At 40.0% G+C, this 19,219-nt stretch overlaps 1 protein-coding gene across 2 annotated transcripts in view; it reads left to right on the top strand.

Moving 5' to 3' along the window:
* Window positions 1-19,219, top strand: part of uba6 (ubiquitin like modifier activating enzyme 6) — a 119,010-nt gene that overhangs the window by 47,215 nt on the left and 52,576 nt on the right. For both annotated transcript variants that reach the window (XM_043720610.1, XM_043720620.1), the window contains exons 9-11: window positions 8,158-8,281; window positions 10,678-10,781; window positions 11,608-11,670. In XM_043720610.1, coding sequence (XP_043576545.1) covers window positions 8,158-8,281; window positions 10,678-10,781; window positions 11,608-11,670 — 291 coding nt within the window. The remainder of the gene's footprint in view (window positions 1-8,157; window positions 8,282-10,677; window positions 10,782-11,607; window positions 11,671-19,219) is intronic.

The raw sequence follows: 19,219 nt of genomic DNA, 5'->3' as shown, positions 1-19,219 counted from the left end.
GCGATTAAATATGCACAAAAAAAGAGTGAAGGTGATAGAATGACATCACTGGCAGTACTGATGGCGGCTGTGAATTATTGTTATGTGCATACTGAGAGCATTTTTGGGGTGTCAGATGTTCTCAACATTTTTCATTTTGAACTTTTAATTTCAGGTCCTTGAATGTTAATCTCTCCCTATTAATAGATCCATGTTGCAGTTTTGTCTGAAATCCTTTGCTATTTGAGCCCCAGGTCTATTTAAAAACTGTAAAATGTTTTTATGCCACAGATCCAGCACTCAACCGCCATCATTGATTGTGTGAAGAAATGAAAGTTAGCCAGTTGTTTCTGCTTTGTATGCTATGAGTGATATGGGTAGAACTGGCTTTTAATATTGTGCTAATTTTTTGTTTTTTTTTTCCTTTAAGCTCCTACACTAACTAGTTGCATGTTATTAAACTCTTCCATGAGCCCACATAGCAGTACTTTGGAAAACATTTTCTAAAAACTCCTAAATATTCCCTATATTTAAGAAGAGAAACTCTGTGTAGTTTATTGATACAAATTAAAATAGTTTGATCACAAAACAGCATTCTTTTAATGTTTTCAAATGTACCTATTATATTTTTAGTGCCTGAGGAAAAGAATTAATTATAAGAGTTTTCTTGAAGATTGAGAAATGGTGTGGTTAGCACAAACATTCCACAAAGATTAATCTGATTTGGCACTTGATTAGTTTTGAAGGTGCGGTCTACACTCAACACAGTGGTTTTTAAAAAAGTCTAATTGATCATACAAACATAATTTGTACTTAAAATTTCTCATTATTTTGCTCTGATTTAAGCAATTTTGGGTAAATTGTGCTGAAAACTTTAGTGTCATCAAGTAGAAACTCCTTGTTGAATTTCTTTGTTTTATAGCAGGAATAGACAAGCAGACTCTCTGGCATTAAATTTGTCACACAGTGTGCCATGTATTAAAAGAATACCACTGAAGCTAAGCTATTTTGACAGTCTCAGTGATTGGACACTTAAATCAGGCAGTGGAAAGCTAATAATACCAAGGTAGCTTTGCTAATTCATGTGATCTTTGAAATAGCAATTCTTCCCACATAGTGCCAGTTAATTCCACTAAACAGTGAAATAAGAGGTGAGGGAAGTTCTGACTGGTGAAACAAAGGAATTTTAGCTAGTGCTGCATACCGTTAGCTGTGCAGTTTTAACTGACCAAGTTCCAACAGTAGCCTGATGCACGTGAAATGGTTTCTAAGCTTTAGACTTTGCAGCCTTTACTGAATGTCCTTAAATCAGTACAAGGAGAACCTCTTTTGTATGGTAGGGTGAGACATTTAAATCAGTACAGGGAGAAGTGCATACTGCATTTAATCATAGAGTCATAGAGATGTACAGCATGGAAACAGACCCTTCGGTCCAATCCGTCCATGCCGACCAGATATCCCAACCCAATCTAGTCCCACTTGCCAGCACCCAGCCCATATCCCTCCAAATCCTTCCCATTCATATACCCACCCAAATGCCTTTTAAATGTTGCAATTGTACAAGCCTCCACCACTTCATTGGCAGCTCATTCCATACACGTATCACCACCCTCTGTGTGGAAAAAGTTGCCCCTTCGATCTCTTTTATATCCTTTTCCTTCCACCCTGAACCTATGTCCTCTAGTTCTGAACTTCCCGACCCCAGGGAAAAGACTTTGTTTATTTATCCTATCCATGCCCCTCGTAATGTTGTAAACCTCTATAAGGTCACCCCTCAGCCTCCGACGCTCCAGGGAAAACAGCCCCAGCCTGTTCAGCCTCTCCCTATAGCTCAAATTCTCCAACACTGGCAACATCCTTGTAAATCTTTTCTGTATCCTTTCAAGTTTCACAACATCTTTCCGATTGGAAGGAGACCAGAATTGCATGCAATATTCCAACAGTGTCCTAACCATCCACACCCCCCACCAACCCAACCTCCACTCCCGGCACCTTCCCCTGCAACCGCAGGAGGTGCAAGACTTGCGCCCACACCTCCCCCCTCACCTCCCTCCAAGGCCCCAAAGGAAACTTCCATACCCGCCACAGATTCACCTGCACCTCCACACACATCATCTACTGCATCCTCTGCACCCGATGTGGCCTCCCCTATACTGGGGAGACAGGCCGGCTACTTGCGGAGAGTTTCAGAGAACACCTCTGGGACACCCGGACCAACCAACCCAACCACCCTGTAGCTCAACATTTCAATTCCCCCTCCCACTCCACCAAGGATATGCAGGTCTTTGGACTCCTCCATCACCAGACCACAACAACACGACGGTTGGAGGAGGGAACAGGAGAATCGACGTTTCGGGCATTAGCCCTTCTTCAGGAATGAGGAAAGTTGGTCCAGCAGGCTAAGATAAAAGATAGGGAATATGTTTTATCTTAGCCTGCTGGACCAACTTTCCTCATTCCTGAAGAAGGGCTAATGCCCGAAACGTCGATTCTCCTGTTCCCTAGATGCTGCCTGACCTGCTGCGCTTTTCCAGCAACACATTTCCATCTCATGTTCAACCTCCCAACTCTTGTACTCAATACTCTGATCAATAAAAGAAAGCATACCAAACACCACCTTCACTATCCTATTTACCTGCGACTCTACTTTCAAGGAGCTATGAACCTGCAGTTCAAGGTCTCTTTGTTAAGAATGCTCCCTAGGACCTTATCATTAAGTGTATCAGTCCTGCTAAGATTTGCTTTCCCAAAATGCAGCACCTTGCATTTATCTGAATTAAACTCCATCTGCCACTTCTCAGCCCATTGGCCCATCTAGTCAAGATCCTGTTGTAATCTGAGGTAACCTTCTTTGCTGTCCATTATACCTCCACTTTTGGTGTCATCTGCAAATTTACTAACTGTACCTCTGATGCTCATATCCAAATCATTTATGTAAATGACAAAAAGTAGTGGACCCAGCACCGATCCTTGTGGCACTCCACTGGTCATAGGCCTCCAGTCTGAAAAACAACCCTCCACCATCAACCTCTGTCTTCCACCTTTGAGCCAGTTCTGTATCCAAAACTGGCTAGTTCTCCTTGTATTCCGTGAGCTGTAAGCTTGCTAACCAATCTCCCATGGGAACCTTGTCGAAGGCCTTACTGAAGTCCATATAGATCACATCTACTGCTCTGCCCTCATCAATCCTCTTTGTTACTACTTCAAAAATCAAGTTTGTGAGACATGATTTCCCACACACACAGCCATGTTAACTATCCCTAATCAGTCCTTGCCTTTCCAAATACATGTACATCCTGTCCCTCAGGATTCCCTGCAACAACTTGCCAACCACCGACTTCAGGCTCACTGGTCTATAGTTCCCTGACTTGTCCTTCTTAAACAGTGGCACCACGTTAGCCAACCTCCAGTCTTCCGGCACCTCACCTGTGACTTTTGATGATACAAATATCTCCGCACGAGGCCCAGCAATCACTTCTCTAGCTTCCCATAGAGTTCTCGGGTACACCTAATCAGGTCCTGGAGATATATCCACTTTTATGCGTTTCAAGACATCCAGAACTTCCTCCTCTGTAATGTGGACATTTTGCAAGATGTCACCATCCATTTCCCTACATTCTATATCTTCCATATCCTTTTCCACAGTAAATACTGATGCAAAATACTCATTTAGTATCTCCCCCATCTCCTGCGGCTCCACACAAAGGCAGCCTTGCTGATCTTTATGGGGCCCTATTCTTTCCCTAGTTACCCTTTTGTCCTTAATATATTTGTAAAGGCCCTTGGGATTCTCCTTAATTCTATTTGCCAAAGCTATCTCATGTCCCCATTTTGGTCTCCTGATTTCCCTCTTAAGTATATTTCTACTGCCTTTATACTCTTCTAAGGATTCACTCGAGATCTCCTGTCTACACCTGACATATGCTTCCCTCTTTTTCTTAACCAAATCCTTAATTTCTTTAATCATCCAAAATTCCCTATACCTACCAGCCTTTCCTTTCACCCTAACAGGAATATACTTTCTCTGGGTTCTCATTATCTCGTTCCTGAAGGCTTCTCACTTTCCAGCCATCCCTTTACCTGCGAACATCTGCCCCCAATCAGCTTTTGAAAGTTCTTGCCTAATACTGTCAAAGTTAGCCTTTCTCCAATTTAGAACTTCAATTTTTAGATCTGGTCTATCCTTTTCCCTCACTATTTTAAATCTAATGGAATTATGGTCGCTGGCCCCAAAGTGCTCCCCCAGTGACACCTCAGTCACATGCCCTGCCTTACTTCCCAAGAGTAGATCAAGTTTTGCACCTTCTCTTGTAGGTACATCCACATTCTGAATCAGAAAATTTTCTTACTTCACAAATTCCTCTCCATCTAAACCCTTAACACTATGGCAGTCCCAGTCATGTTTGGAAAGTTAAAATCCCCTACCATAACCACCCAATTGGAAAGTTAAAATCCCCTACCATAACCACCCAATTATTCTTACAGATAGCTGAGATCTCCTTAAAAGTTTATTTCTCACTTTCCCTCTGACTATTAGGGGGTCTATAATACAATCCCAATAAGGTGATCATCCCTTTCTTATTTCTCAGTTCCACCCAAATAATTTCCCTGGATGTATTTCTGGGAATATCCTCCCTCAGCACAGCTGTAAGGCTATCCCTTATCAAAAATGCCACTCTCCCTCCTCTCTGGCCTCCCTTTCTGTCCTTCCTGTAGCATTTGTATCCTGGAGCATTAAGCTGCAGGTCCTTACCTATCCCTGAGCCATGTTTTTGCAATTGCTATGATATCCCAGTCCCATGTTCCTAACCATGCCCTGAGTTCATCTGCCTTCCCTAGTTCATCTGCCTTCCCTGTTAGGTCCCTTGCATTGAAATAAATGCAGTTTAATTTATTAGTTCTACTTTGTCCCTGTTTGCCCTGACTGTTTTACTTGTTTCTGTTCTCAACTGTACCAGTCTCAGATTGATCTCTTTCCTCACTATCTCCCTGGATCCCACCCCTCCATCTTACGAGTTTAAATCCTACCGAGCAGCTCTAGCAAATCTCCCTGCCAGTATATTAGTCCCCTTTCAATTTAGGTGCAATCTGTCCTCCTTGTACAGATCATTTCTACCCCAAAAGAGATTCCAATGATCCAAAAATGTGAATCCTTCTCCCACACACCAGCTCCTCAGCCATGCATTCATCTGCCCTATCCTCCTATTCCTGCCCTCACTGGCTTGTAGCCCTGGGAGTATTCCAGATATTACTACTCCCGTGGACCTCCTTTTTAAGTTCTTGCCTAACTCTCTCTAATCACCCTTCAGAAACTCAACCTTTTCCCTTCCTATGTCATTGGTTCCAATGTGGACAATGATCTCTTGCTGGCTCCTCTTCCCTCTTGAGAACATTCTGCACCCTCTCTGAGACATCCTTGATCCTGGCACCAGGGAAACAACACACCATTCTGATTTTTCGCTGCTGGCCACAGAACCGTCTGTCTGTCCCTCAGACTAGAGAATCCCCTAACACAATTGATCTCTTGGAACCCGATGTATCCCTTGTTGCATTAGAGCCAGTCTCAAATCCAGAAACATGGCTGTTTGTGCTACGTTCCCCTGAGAATCCCTCACCCCCTACATTTTCCAAAACAGCATACTTGGAAAGCCACAAACCACATCTGCACTAGATGCCTACCTCTCTTACCTTTCCTGGAGTGAACCCATCTATGTGACTGTATCTGAGACTTCACCCCCCCCCCCCCTTCCTATAACTGCCATCACATATTGTTGCTGTTGCAAATTCCTCATTGTTTCTAACTGCCTCTCCAACCGATCCATTCAATATGATAAGATTCGCAACCAACAGCATTTATTGCAGATATAATCCACAGTAACCCTTAAACTCTCTTTAAATCCCCACATCTGACAAGAAGCACATATCACTCTACTAAAGGCCATTTTTGCTCGTTCACAAACTACAGACCCAGAAAATAACACTCTTATTCCTCTACAAAACAGGTTAGATGAATAGTTACGGCTTATATTTTAAGTTTAATCAAGAGACATATCTCAAAAAACATATAATCAAGAAAGAATCCACTCTACTCACGACTGCAGACTTTCTGTAGGCCACTTAAAATAATTAACTTATCTGATTCTGTGCTGTGAACTTCGCCCAAACAGTTCCTCCAAGATCAGTTGTGAAATTCACTGTTTGTTAATTTCCCCAGACGCACTCCAATGTCCAGCAATACATGAATTCAAACAGCAAAGGCAGTAACTGTGTACGTTCACTCTGGTGTCAGTTTCTCGCGCTCTCCCTCTCCCTCTTTCCTGCACTGACCTCACCATGTGCTTCCTTTGTCTGTTCTCCTCCCTTTTAAAACTGCTGTTGTTTTGACTTTTTTTTTCCCCAAAGTTCCAAAACAATGCAACAGCATATACAACAGTAATTGCTGCTCCTGGAATTTGAGGAAATCACCTCCAGCACCTAAAATACCTCAAAAAAAAAGGAGCAGCTGTTATAGCCAGAAATTTTTCCCATCCCTTTACATGGAAGTAAATTGTATATATTGTATCTGAAGGACTGGAGTATAAGAATGTAGGAGTTATGCTGCAGTTATACAAAACCCTGGTTAGATCCCACTTGGTGTACTATGAGCAGATCTGCGTATCATACCTTCGGAAGGATATATTGGCCTTGGAGGGAGTACAACGTAGGTTTGCACGAATGATACCTGGACTTAATCTCTTAAGTTGTAAGGAGAGTTTACACAAACTATCCCCATTTTCTCAAGAATTTAGAAGGCTAAGGGAAGATGTATTCGAAGGCTTCAAAATACGGGAAAAGACAGGGTAGATGAAGATAAACTATTTCCGTGGTTGGAGTTTGTAGAACTAGGGGGCATAGTCTAAAAATTAGGACCAGACAGTTCGAGAGAGATATTAGGAAGCACTTTATGCACAACGGATGGTAGAGATTTGGAATGCTCTTCCCTAAACGACTTTGATGCTACATCAGTTGTGAAGTTTAAATCTGAGACAGATCATTTTTAGTTAAGCAAAGATATCAAGAAAAATGAGCCAAAGATAAGTATGTGGAGTGGGGCCACAGATTAGCTATGATTTGAGTGAGTTGTGAAACAGGCTCAAGGAATTGATGCCCTATTCCTGTTTCTGTGTGTGGATTTCTGTAACTTAGTTTGGAAATACTTAAGCACCTTACTTTTCTCTGAATGCTAGATAGACATCTGGCTAATGAAAGAAAAGTGAGCTTAATTCAAATGGATCTTGCAGAATTTTTAGCTGGAATCATCTGTAATCCCAAGATGGTCAAGCTATGAAAAATGGTTTTATTGGTAATCTCGATAAGACAAGGAAAGGGTGTGATCTGTTAAGTGTCAGTTACTAAACAGCCATCTATACACTGTCACTGAGAATCAAGGTAGCTGTCTATATTTTTTCCAACTAGTAAAGCTAGATAAGAAAAAAGCCAGGAAATGTCAATGCTGTTGTCTTAAAAACATCTCATTCTACTCATTTCTTAAAAGGAAAAGTAAACTAAGTTTAAGTGGAGAAATGGGTGTTATACAAATTACGTTGAGAATTTTCATTATGGCTTTTGTCCTGGTGTTACAAAGATCCTCAGTTCATCGGGTGGAATACTTTTTAAAAATTTTAATCATTCGTGGAACGTTGATGTCATTGGCTAAGCCAACATTTATTGCCCAGAGAGCAGTTAAGAATCAACCACATTGATGTGAATCTGGAGTTGAGAGTTACTGGAGTTACCCAGACTAGGTAAGGATAGCTGTTCCCTTCACTAAAGAACATTAGTGAATCAGATGGGTTTTTCCAACAATCAGCATAGTCATCTTTAGACCCTTAATTCATTTGCCATAGCAAGATTCAAACTCAAGTATCCAGAATATTACCTAGGTTTCTGGATTTGTAATCTGATGATAATACTGCTAGGACATCACCTCCCCATCTCTCAAAATTGTACATTGATGTTCCAGTTTGTTGTTGGTGGTTGCTTATGTAAAATAAAATATTTATACGAGAAAACCATAAGTTTGATTCAAACAACAGAAAAAGTACTAGCTTTACAAAGAACGAGGTAGTCACGGTGTATTTTGTTTTTCGCAACAAAGCTGGATACACACATTAATCCTTTTGATGTTTTCATTCACAGTCCAATCCAGGAATTGTTACATGCATGGACAACCGTAACCATGGATTCGAAACGGGACAGTTTGTGACTTTCAGGGAAATCAGTGGGATGACAGAGTTAAATGAATCGGTGCAGCAAGTAACTGGTATGTTTTTTCGTAAGTTGTCAATTTGAATGGTGGTCATTTTACAGAGAATATTATTTTAGAGTCTTTTCTCCTTCCTTCCTTCCTTTTCTTCCTTCCTTTTTCTTTTTCTTTCTTCCTTCCTTTTTCTTTCTTCCTTCCTTTTCCTCTTTCTCCCCCTCCCTCAAAGTCTGCCACACCTCTTTTTATTTTGTTAACTTTTCGCATGCTTATACTCTTGTGCATCCAGTACACTAGCTCTCCTGCCTACCCAGAACACCAGCCTTTTTTCTAAGTGCTTGTTTTAGTCATTTTTCTTGGCAATCCGTTGTATCTATTGATTGACCACAATTGAACAGGTACATCTTGATGTTAATGCCTTTCATGGCCATGAATTTCTGTTTGGCTTTTAAAATGTTCTCTACAATATCTTGTATGTACTGGGAAATCTAAATTTACTTGCTTTATTTACATTTAATTGTTTTTTCTTGCTGACTTCATCTGTCACCCTCTACCCCATCCTATCTCTGCAATTTCCTGCAACCCTGAAAGTCCTCCACTCTCTAGCATCACATGGACCCTTTGCTCATTTCACTCTGCCATTGGCAAATGTGTCCCAAGCAGTGGTAATCAGCATCTCACACTCATCCTTTAAGATGCTCCTAAATCTTAACATCTTGAGTCTGTTAGTTCCATGTCCCAATGTCTCTCTTTCTGAATCTGAATTAACATTTGCCATATCATCCTCCTGTAAAGCACCTGAGTATTATACTCCAGAAAGTCATGTGAAGGATAAGACTGGAGCAAAATCTTACATTATTTACATGAGTATTTATTTACAATTCCAAATTCCTGGCGTGTATCTTCTCAAAGACACGAAGATATTTTCTTTCCTCTAATCAGCCTATTCAGATGTTATACACTCTGGAGTAAGTGAGATTTGAACCTGAGGCTCCTGGCTCAAGTGGGGGTGCATTGAGAGGCCTGAGCACAAGTGTGTACATGTATTTCCTAATAAATCAATTCAAAAATGTTATCTCTGGAGCAGGTGGGACTTAAGATCACCTCCTGGCTCAGAGTTAGGAACATTAGCAGTTCACCACAACAAGTTTCACAACATAAGCCATCAGTCCCTCGAGCCTGTTCCACCATTCAGTGCGATCATGGTTGATCTGTAGCTTAACTCCATGCGGACTGCTTGACAAAGAACAATACAATTCAAAAACAGGCCTTTCGGGCCTCCAAGCCTACACCGATACATTTTGCCCTTCCATCTAAAACTGTCTTTACTTACAGGATTAATTTCTCTCTATTCCCTTCCTATTCATGTATCCGTCCAGGTGTTTCTTGAATGTTGCAATTGTGTCTGCTTCCACCAGCACCTCTGGCAACATGTTTGAGGTGCTCACTATCCTTTTTTGTGAAAAATTTGCCTCGCTGTTTTAAACAAGTGCAAATGCGCACACATGCACACACCTACACCTTCACCTAGTAATTGGCACATCCACCCTGGGAAAAAGCCTCAAACTTTCCATTCTATCCATGCCATTCAGAGTCTCTTAAACTTCTATCAGGTCACCCCTCAAACCTCTGCATTTCCAATGATGACCCAAACCCAGTCTATCCAACCTTTTTTCATAGCTAAAATCCCACATGCCAGGCAACATTCTGGTTTCTGCACTTTGTCCAAAGCATTCACATCCTTCTGGTAGTGTGGTGACCAGAATTGTGCAGCCTAACTGAAGTTCTACAAAGTTGCAGCAATACTTGCTTATCCTTATCCTCATTGCACCTTCCGATGAAGGCCTTTTTTTTTTTTAAACTACTTTACGTACCTGCACTGCCACCTTCAATGATCTGTGGACCTGCACACCCAGATTCCTCTGCAAATCAATATTCCTAAGGGTTCTGACATTCACTTTAAATTCTACCTTCTGAAATGCATCACCTCACATTTGGCCAGAACCCATATCCCTTAATATATTTGCCGAACAAAAATGTATCTGTGTCCAATTTAATATTAACAACTGCCCTAGTAAAAACTGCCAATTGTTGATGAGAGTTCCAAACCTCTACAAAGTTTTGTGTACACAAGTCTTCCTAACATTTCTCCTGCGCAGTCTGGTCCTAATTTTTAGACTATGCCCACCAGTTCTACAATTCCCAACCAGTGGAAATAGTTTCTTTATCTCTCCTTATTTGTACAATCGGTCTTCATAACTTAACCCCTGAAGTCCAGTTGTCATTCTTGATTCTTGTAAACTTACATTATACTCCCTCCTAGATCAACATAAAAGGCAATCCAATGATGATCGCTGATGCTTGGAAGATCCAGGCCATTGTTTTTATTGTTTGTTGTAATAGTTCTATTTTAAAGTATGTTCTGAGTTTCAGCAAGATCATTGTGTTCTTTTCAGTTTTGTCCCCATATTCCTTTAGTATCGGAGATACCTCCAGTTTGGAGCCATATTTACATGGCGGGATTGCTGTGCAGCTGAAAGTGCCAAAACAATTTACATTTGTGAGTATTTTTGTTTCAATACAGCACTACACTTGACATTACCATTGCTTATAACTCTGTTATGTAGGAGACTTGAGTGACACTCAGGAAGCTGCGCTAGAGACAATACAACTTGAAATAAGTGCCCAATTTCATGGCCCTCCGTTACCAAAACACAGTCTTACATTCTTAATTTCTACACCTCTACCATTCATACTACTAGCCATGGAGACAGCATCATACAGTACAAATGCTTCCCCTAAGCGTCATCCTGACTGTACTTTGGGAGACTTGTTCCATTATGTAGAGTATATTTATTTATGTTTCCTGTTTTCCTTTTTGTTGTTAGACAGGACCTGTAATTTGCAGGTTTTGTAGTGGTAGCTGTTGCTAACTGTGTAAAGTAGAGCATTAGTGAAAAGACTTAATTGAACATTTTAGATTGAAGCTACCTGAAAAAAGAAAGGGATGTTGACAGAAACGTGGTTTGATAACGTCAGTCAAGTTGACAAAATGATTTTACCTCTGGATTTAAAACTGCCTCCTCCTGTGGCCAGATGTCCTCTGGAAAATGGTTACACAGGAACAATCTAAGCCAAACTGGTGGTAATTACACATAAGGCAGAGCACATTTTACACAATTTTATAATATGCTATGTCCTTGCCATTTGTCTCTTCTGTTCAAAATACTGTTGGCCTTGTGAATAGTTCCTGGCTAAGACCACATTCTGAACCCAATGATTGTGGGGTTTTTTTCCCCCAAAATGCAATTAGTTGAACACTTCTCTCTGACCATCTCTACAGCTTTCTGACATTGTTCATTTTGTTTCCCTACTTCTTATTTTAGGAAAGCTTGGACACACAGCTTTTACGTCCTCAGTGCTTGATCATAGACTACAGCAAACCTGAGGCAAGTTTTTTTCTTTTATATCTTTGCATTAGTCCCAGAAATAATCAAAACCCTTTTTGAAAATGAAAACATTTTGGTTGTGGTAATATCAGAATTCTAATGGTCTGATTGAAATATGCATTTCCCAAATTTATCTGGTTGTTAGATCGTATTTTAGCTGGAGCCTGCTAAACTTAGAAAATGCTAATGATTTGACTTGGAATATTCTTGGTGAGAAAGGAGAGCAAAGAATTCCATCTCACAGAATGTGATACATACAATTGCTATTTGACTATTGCCATTCTCTGTCCTTGCAGAATGTTCTCTCTCAAAACTGACTTAAGCAGTAGGGTCACCTCTGAACTGAACATTTACACAGTGAACAGTTTGATGACCAAGCGAACCTTGCCTTCACTGGCCTAATGTGTGGCGAAGCTCTTGAAATGGCTTTGAAATAGTCTTAAATTTTTGTATTTCTATTTCTGCTGCTCCCTTTTCTCCTCAAACCATTGACTCATACTGGGCTCTGGTTTTGTGGGTTTTATAACCCTTTTTTAATTAGTTCATGGAATGTGGGCATCTCTTGGTGTGCCAGCATTTATTGGCCATTCACAATTGCTCTTGAACCTCATTGCTGTGATTCTGAAGTCACATATTTCCTTTCTTTATAGAATATACGTGAATCAGATGAGTTTAATCGACAATGGTTACATGGTTGATATTTGGGCATCATCTTTAGTCTTGTTAATATACTTACGGTGAAATTCATATAAACATGAGCATGAGTGACAGTAAGATATTCAACAATGAAGGATGTCATGGAGATGTACAGCATGGAATCAGACAGTTTGGTCCATGCTGACCAGATTTCCTAAAGTAATCTAGTCCCATTTGCCAGCATTTGGCCCATATCTGTCTAAACCCTTCCTATTCATGTACCTATCCAAATAACTTTTAAATTTTGTAATTGTACAAGCCTCAACCACTTCCTCTGGTAGCTCATTCTATACACGCAACACTCTCTCCTTGAAAAAGTTGCCTGTCAGGTCCCTTTTAAATCTCTTCCCTCTTACCTCAAACCTCTTGCTTTGGAATCTGCTACCCTGGGGAAAGCCCTTGGCTATTCACCCTATCTATGCCCTCATGATTTTATCATATTCTTTAAGGTCTCTCGTCAGCCTGTGATGCTGCAGGGAATGTACCCCCAGCCTATTCAACCTCTCCCTGTAGCTCAAACCCTCTAACCCTGGCAACCTTCTTGGAAATATTTTCTGAATCCCCTCAAGCTTCACAACATCCTTCCTATAGCAGGGAGACAATAAGGTTTTGAGTTCATTATTAAGAACGAAATTGCAGAGTACTTGGAACTGCTTGGTAAAATAGACCTGAATCAGCACAGCTTCACCAAGGGGAGGTCATGCCTGGCAAATCTGTCAGAATTCTTTGAGGAGGCACTGTGCAGGTTAGTCAAAGAAGACCCAGTAGATACGATCTATTTGGATTTCCAAAAGACCTTTGACCAGGTGCTGCACAGGAGGCTGCCAAATGAGATAAGAGCCAATGGTGTTAGTTGCAAGATATTGGCATGGATAGAGAACTGGCTGACTAACAGGTGGCAGAGAGTGGGGATAAAGCGGTTTTTTTCAGGATTGCAGCCAGTGACTGGTGGAGTTCTGCTGGGGCCAGTGTTGGTACCACAGCTATTCACATTATATATTAACAAATGAACTGAGGGCATTATTGCTTAGTTTGCAGATAACACAAAGATAAGTGGAAGTGGGGAAGCTGTAGAGGACTTGGAGAGTCTAGGACAGTAGGCAAAGAATTGGCAGATGGAATGTGTGAGGTTATGCACTTTGCCTTTAGAGGGAATCCAGTGGAACTTTACAAGAATGATTCCAGGAATTAAGGGCCTGTCATCTAGGGTAAGTCTGTAATGGTATTTAGAAGATTGGGGGGAGATCTCATTGAACTTTACAGAATATTGAGAAGCCTGGATAGAGTTGGACATTTCCACTAATAAGAGAATTGAGGGCCTGAGGGCAAGGTCTTTAGAGTGAAGGGACAACCCTTTAAAACTGAGATCAGGACAAATTTCTTTAGCCAGAGGGTGATGAATTTGTAGAACTCATTGCCACAGAAGGCTTTGGAGGCCAAGTCATTGAGTGTTTTAAGACCGAGGTAGATAGGGCTCTGATTAGTTAGGGGATCAAAGGTTATGGGGAGAACTCAAAGGAATGGTTTTCAGAAAAACATCAGCCATAATTGAATGAGTAGAGTAACTGGACCAGATGGCCTAATTCTGTGCCTATATCTTATGGTCTTATGATCTTAGGTAGCCTCCATGAGCAACAACAAGCCTGCAGTCTCCCCTGTCCACAGCCCATTCCTGTTTTCTTCATGCATGCATTTTCCCACAAATGTAAGACTGGAGCAAAGTTCTACGCCTTTCCTTGCAGCTATATCATATACCCACTGACATTTGCTGCTGAAGACCACAAACTGAATCTAAACTTTGGTTTAATGCTTGATAGAAATCTGAGCATTTGGAAGAATTATATATATGTTTAATAAGAAATAAAATGGCCTTCTCATTATTTTAATAATTTTCAGTAACAAATACCCTAAAATTAACTGCATTTATACTATAGGAATCATGGAGTATTAATATTGTACTTTTAATTGCTGTCTTTCTCTGCACCAATGCTAATTGATTTTGGCAAAATTTCACATGGCACACTGGTTTAAAAATAAAGCCCATGGATCCAGAGGAATGTAGCAAGCTCGATACAAATTCTGCTCAACAAGACACCAATGTTAATTGTTGACAGATGTTTTACTAACAGGTTGACTGTCTTGTTTGGGGCTCTACAGCGTTCATAATGAGATCCTCAGTTTTGTTGAGATATAGATTTATGATTTAGGTGTAATTATAGAGGCAATGAGCAAGACGTTTGCCGGTAACACATGAATTGGCCAAGTGGCCAATGATGAGGAGGATAGCTGTGGACTACATGAAAGTATTGATACACCGGTCAGGTGGCAAGATAGGTGACAAATGGTGACAAGCCCAGACACGTGAGGTGGTGACATAGAGAGATCAAACATGGAAAATGAAGACACAATAACTCGGAGAATATGGAGCATATACAGAATCTCTTCCTCCATGAACAAAAGTGTAGAATATAAGAGCAAAGGGTTAATTCTGAAACTCTAAATCAGTAGTTAGGCCAATATGAGTACAACTGTGCAGTTTCGGTTATCTTGTTGCTGAAAGGATGTAATTGTATTAGAGAGGGAAGAAAGGAGATTTAGTGGAATGTTGCCAGTATTGGAAAACTGCAGCCATGAAGAGAGATTGGATAATTTTTCATTGAAATATACAAAGTTATGGGTGGTTCGGATAAAGTGGACAGAAAAGGCCTATTTACCTTAGCAAGAGTGGTCAATAACTAAGGGCAAAGATTTAAATGATTGTTATAAAGATTATAAAGTGGAATCAAAGAAAAGTGGTTTTAACCAGAGAGTGGTAGGATACTGGAACTCGCTCCCTGAAAGGATGATAGAGGCACAACCCTCGACTTATTTAAAAGATGCCCTGATTATTTAAGATCATATTTAATATGAGCTTAAAATGCCATAACCTCTAAAGTGATGGGCAAATGCTGATAGCTCATTTCTCAACTGGCAGAGACACTATGAACCAAGTGGTCTTTTTCTGAGCTGTAGACTTTCTGTGATTCTATAACTAGTAGTTACCTTTATCAAAGGTTTAAAACAGATATTAGACTGGATAGTGAATGTACTTAGTGCTGTTTAATAAATAAATTGTTCTCACTCTTAATTATTTTTTAAAAATCTGACCTTTCATTCATTCAGAACTCTCCAGAGGATAAAAAATGTCCATTTCAACATGTTCCATTTTACACTAATGCAGACTCTAACTGATTTGCTGACAGTGCCAGACTAAATATTGAATAACATGTTAACATTTCTGACTGGACATGATCGGTGAGATTGTATTTCTCATAATTTGAGACTTCCCAAATTGTGCACAACTAAAAAATGAATTACAAGTCACGTTTGTTTAATTTGCATTGAATTTTAAGAGGTGCTTATGAAACATAAAACACAATTATGTGGTTTTGGCTAAGATTTTCTCATGGTTTTTGATTAGAGTCAGGACGCTCTCTCTAACCAACTTATTAAATAATTCATTGATTCTAACCCTTTACAATAGATTAGATTAGATTACTTAGTGTGGAAACAGGCCCTTCGGCCCAACAAGTCCACACCGACCCGCCGAAGCATAAGCCACCCAGACCCATTCTCCTACATTTACCCTTTCACCTAACACGGGCAATTTAGCATAGCCAATCCACATAACCTGCACATTTTTGGATTGTGTAAGGAAACCGGAGAACCCGGAGGAAACTCACGCAGACACGGGGAGAATGTGCAAACTCCACACAGAGTCGCCTGAGGCGGGAAATGAACCCGGGTCTCTGGCGCTGTAAGGCAGCAGTGCTAACCACTGTGCCACCGTGCCGCCCACAACACCCATTACACACATTCTCCAGAATAATTTCCTTTAGGACCTTAATTGCCTCCCATGCAATAATACCCCATTATGAATTAACAGAGCAATGAGAAGTACAGAGATCAGAAGGAGATGCATGATTTTGAATCTTGTAATTACTTCAGATATAATGATTGCAAAGGGTAGAATTTTCACACGCACCCTTCAATCTGTTCTTTGATGAAAAAAAAATTAACTGTTGCCAGACAGCTTCTGTGGCCCCTCAGGTTTTTCAAAGTAAAATTAATGGGACTGATATCGTACTCTCGTAAACGGTTATGTGGAACCTCTAGTATTATATAAATATAGAACTCTGTCAATGAGAGAGCTCACTGAAGCATTATATTTACTGGTGTTTCTTTGGTCAACAATACCAGTAAGATCTTGAGACTTTTCTTAAAAATAGTCTATTTATCTGTGAAGTTTTTCTATATGGAACATAGTGACATGGTGATATTTCTTACACTTTCCATTTTAACACTGCTTTTAAGTGACAATGATTGGAATCATGTGAATCAGTGACAGATGATTAAGAATGACAATACAAACTGATACAACATAAATATAGTTAATTTGGACCTTCACACCTGGTTTCATCATGTTGAATGATTTTAGCTTTATACTGATATTAAACTTGTGAACTATGAAACCACAAATTACAAGTCACTTGTTCTGTTTGTAGTAGTCAGTCAACAGAACTGACCTGTTTTTGTGTTTTAATGATTTTGGAGAAAGTAAAGCTTACCATTCTGTGCAATGAGTATGTTAGCGTTTCTATACCACACCATTTTGGCCAACACTGCATGTTACGGCAGCAGATTTTATTGGGTTAATAGAGTAAAGTAGTGTCGCAGGAGCAAGTAGTGACCAACACTGACACAATTTGTTATGATAGAATTATAAGATATAAAATATCTAGTAAGTTTGCACAAAGCCTTCTCTGGTTGCCCGTTACACTGCAAATTGTGAGTAGAAGGATGATCTGACTTTGATAATACTGTGCCCTTTAACAATCTTTGGGAATAGAATTTCAGACAGCCAGGTCATCAGATGTGGCGTCCTGTTGTGCTTGCAGTGTAATGTGATCAGATTGAATCAATAATGTGGTATTGAAGGGGGTTAAACGGGAAGGATGAAGAAATGCCAGTCAGGGTCTCTTTTATTTTCTTGGAATTTGTAAGGTTGATATTTATAGAATAGAATTATTTATTGACTTAGGAGTTTGAATTTCCATGCAGGCTTTAGAAATGAATATACAATAATAAAATGTGTTTTTTTTTAAAATGAGTCAGTATAGATTCATTTTCTTCAAAAAGTAGTTTGATGCTGCAAACGTAATGTTTTGGATCTCAGTAAAATTTTAGCAAAGAAGTAAACAAAACGCAGTTGCCCACTTCAAGTTCAAGTCTGAACCAAATATTGGTACTTGAGATCTCCTTTGGTACAGTAATTCCCTGCTTAACATTGTGTCACTGAACATTATTCTGCTTTAACATTATTAATAAAGTAATGTCATTGTCACCATTTAGAATTGTGGGCTTCAATTTACATTATTTGCTACAGACTTTCTGTGCGATGACCTATTTGCTCAAACTACCTTTTCTTCAGTTCTTCTGCTCCTGCCCACAGTGCTGAAGTCCCTTCCACCTGGCTCCCACACCAACCCTTCATTCTTGCATTTAAAACTTTATCTATTGCCATATCCAGAGACTTCAGTTATTCCTAACATTCCCAACTTAATTCCTGCCTTGCTTACACTTCTGTCCTCACCCTTGGTCTCTCAAACCCCCACTCCCATTCCTGCCCTCTGTTCATACCTTTAAAGTCTCTAGTACTCGTTACCACTGCGCATTGATGTTGGCTGCTGTTCTGAACTTGCACTGAAATCCTGGCCTCCAACTACTGACAGATGCTGATTGGTGCAGGAGTGGAATTTCTTCCCTCAGGTTTGTGAATCTGTGGTATTCTTTATCAAGGAGGGCTGTTCAAATCAGGTAATTAAGTAGATTCAAGGCTGAGGTGTACATTTTTAAGTAGTAAGAGAATCAAGGGTTATGGGGAAAAGGTATGAAAATAGATTTGAATGACCGTGTGGGCTTGGGCAGAATGGTCTACTGCTGCCCGTATGTTTTATGATCTTATGGTAGTCCTGGAACTTCAGGAACTATCTGCATTTGAACTGTGCCACGAGATGGATTCTGGTCAATTTAAAAGTACAGTAGGTGCAAATTATTAACACAGTATTTACATTTTATATTTTACAATTTGTTTTAATTGTTCATTCCTTGATGAATATGTGTTTAATAATATACTACTAATAATTCTCATGGGACTGGGGGTAGTATACTGCCATGGATAGCGAACTGGTTAGCAGACAGAAAACAAAGAGTATGAACAGGTCTTTGACTCGTAGGCCACCACCGAGATCAGTACTTGGACCACTGCTATTCACAATGTATATGAATGATTTAGATGAGGGAACTAAATTTAGTATCTCCAAGTTTGCAGACTACACAAAAATAAAACACCAGAATTACAGAAAAATAATCCCAAAGAATTGCGGATATTGGAAATCTGAAACAAAGCCAATTGCTGGAGAAACACAACAGGTCTGGCAGCATTGGTGGAGAGAAAACAGAGTTAACATTAACTTGAAAGACCTAATCATTGAATGTTTTCAAGAACGAGTTAGATCTAGTTCTTAGGGCTGAAGAGTTTGAGGAGAAAGTGGAAACAGAGTACTTAGTTCAATGATGTGCTGTGATCATAGAGTCATAGAGATGTACAGCATGGAAACAGACCCTTCTGTCCAACTCGTCCATGCTGATATTGAATGGTGGAGCAATCTCAAAAGGTGGAATGGCTACTCCTCCTGTTTTCTGCGTTTCTATGCTTTCAATATTTTTTGTTCTCGTGAGAAAAGCCCTTGAGTACAAAACTTAACAGTTTGTTAATTAGTGATTTATTTCATTTTCAGATTATTTCCAATAG

Source organism: Chiloscyllium plagiosum, chromosome 2 (assembly GCF_004010195.1).
Source record: "Chiloscyllium plagiosum isolate BGI_BamShark_2017 chromosome 2, ASM401019v2, whole genome shotgun sequence".
Classification (NCBI taxonomy): Eukaryota; Metazoa; Chordata; class Chondrichthyes; order Orectolobiformes; family Hemiscylliidae; genus Chiloscyllium; species Chiloscyllium plagiosum.
The sequence above is the reverse complement of the archived record's forward strand: the minus strand, read 5'-3'. Positions and strand labels throughout refer to the sequence as shown.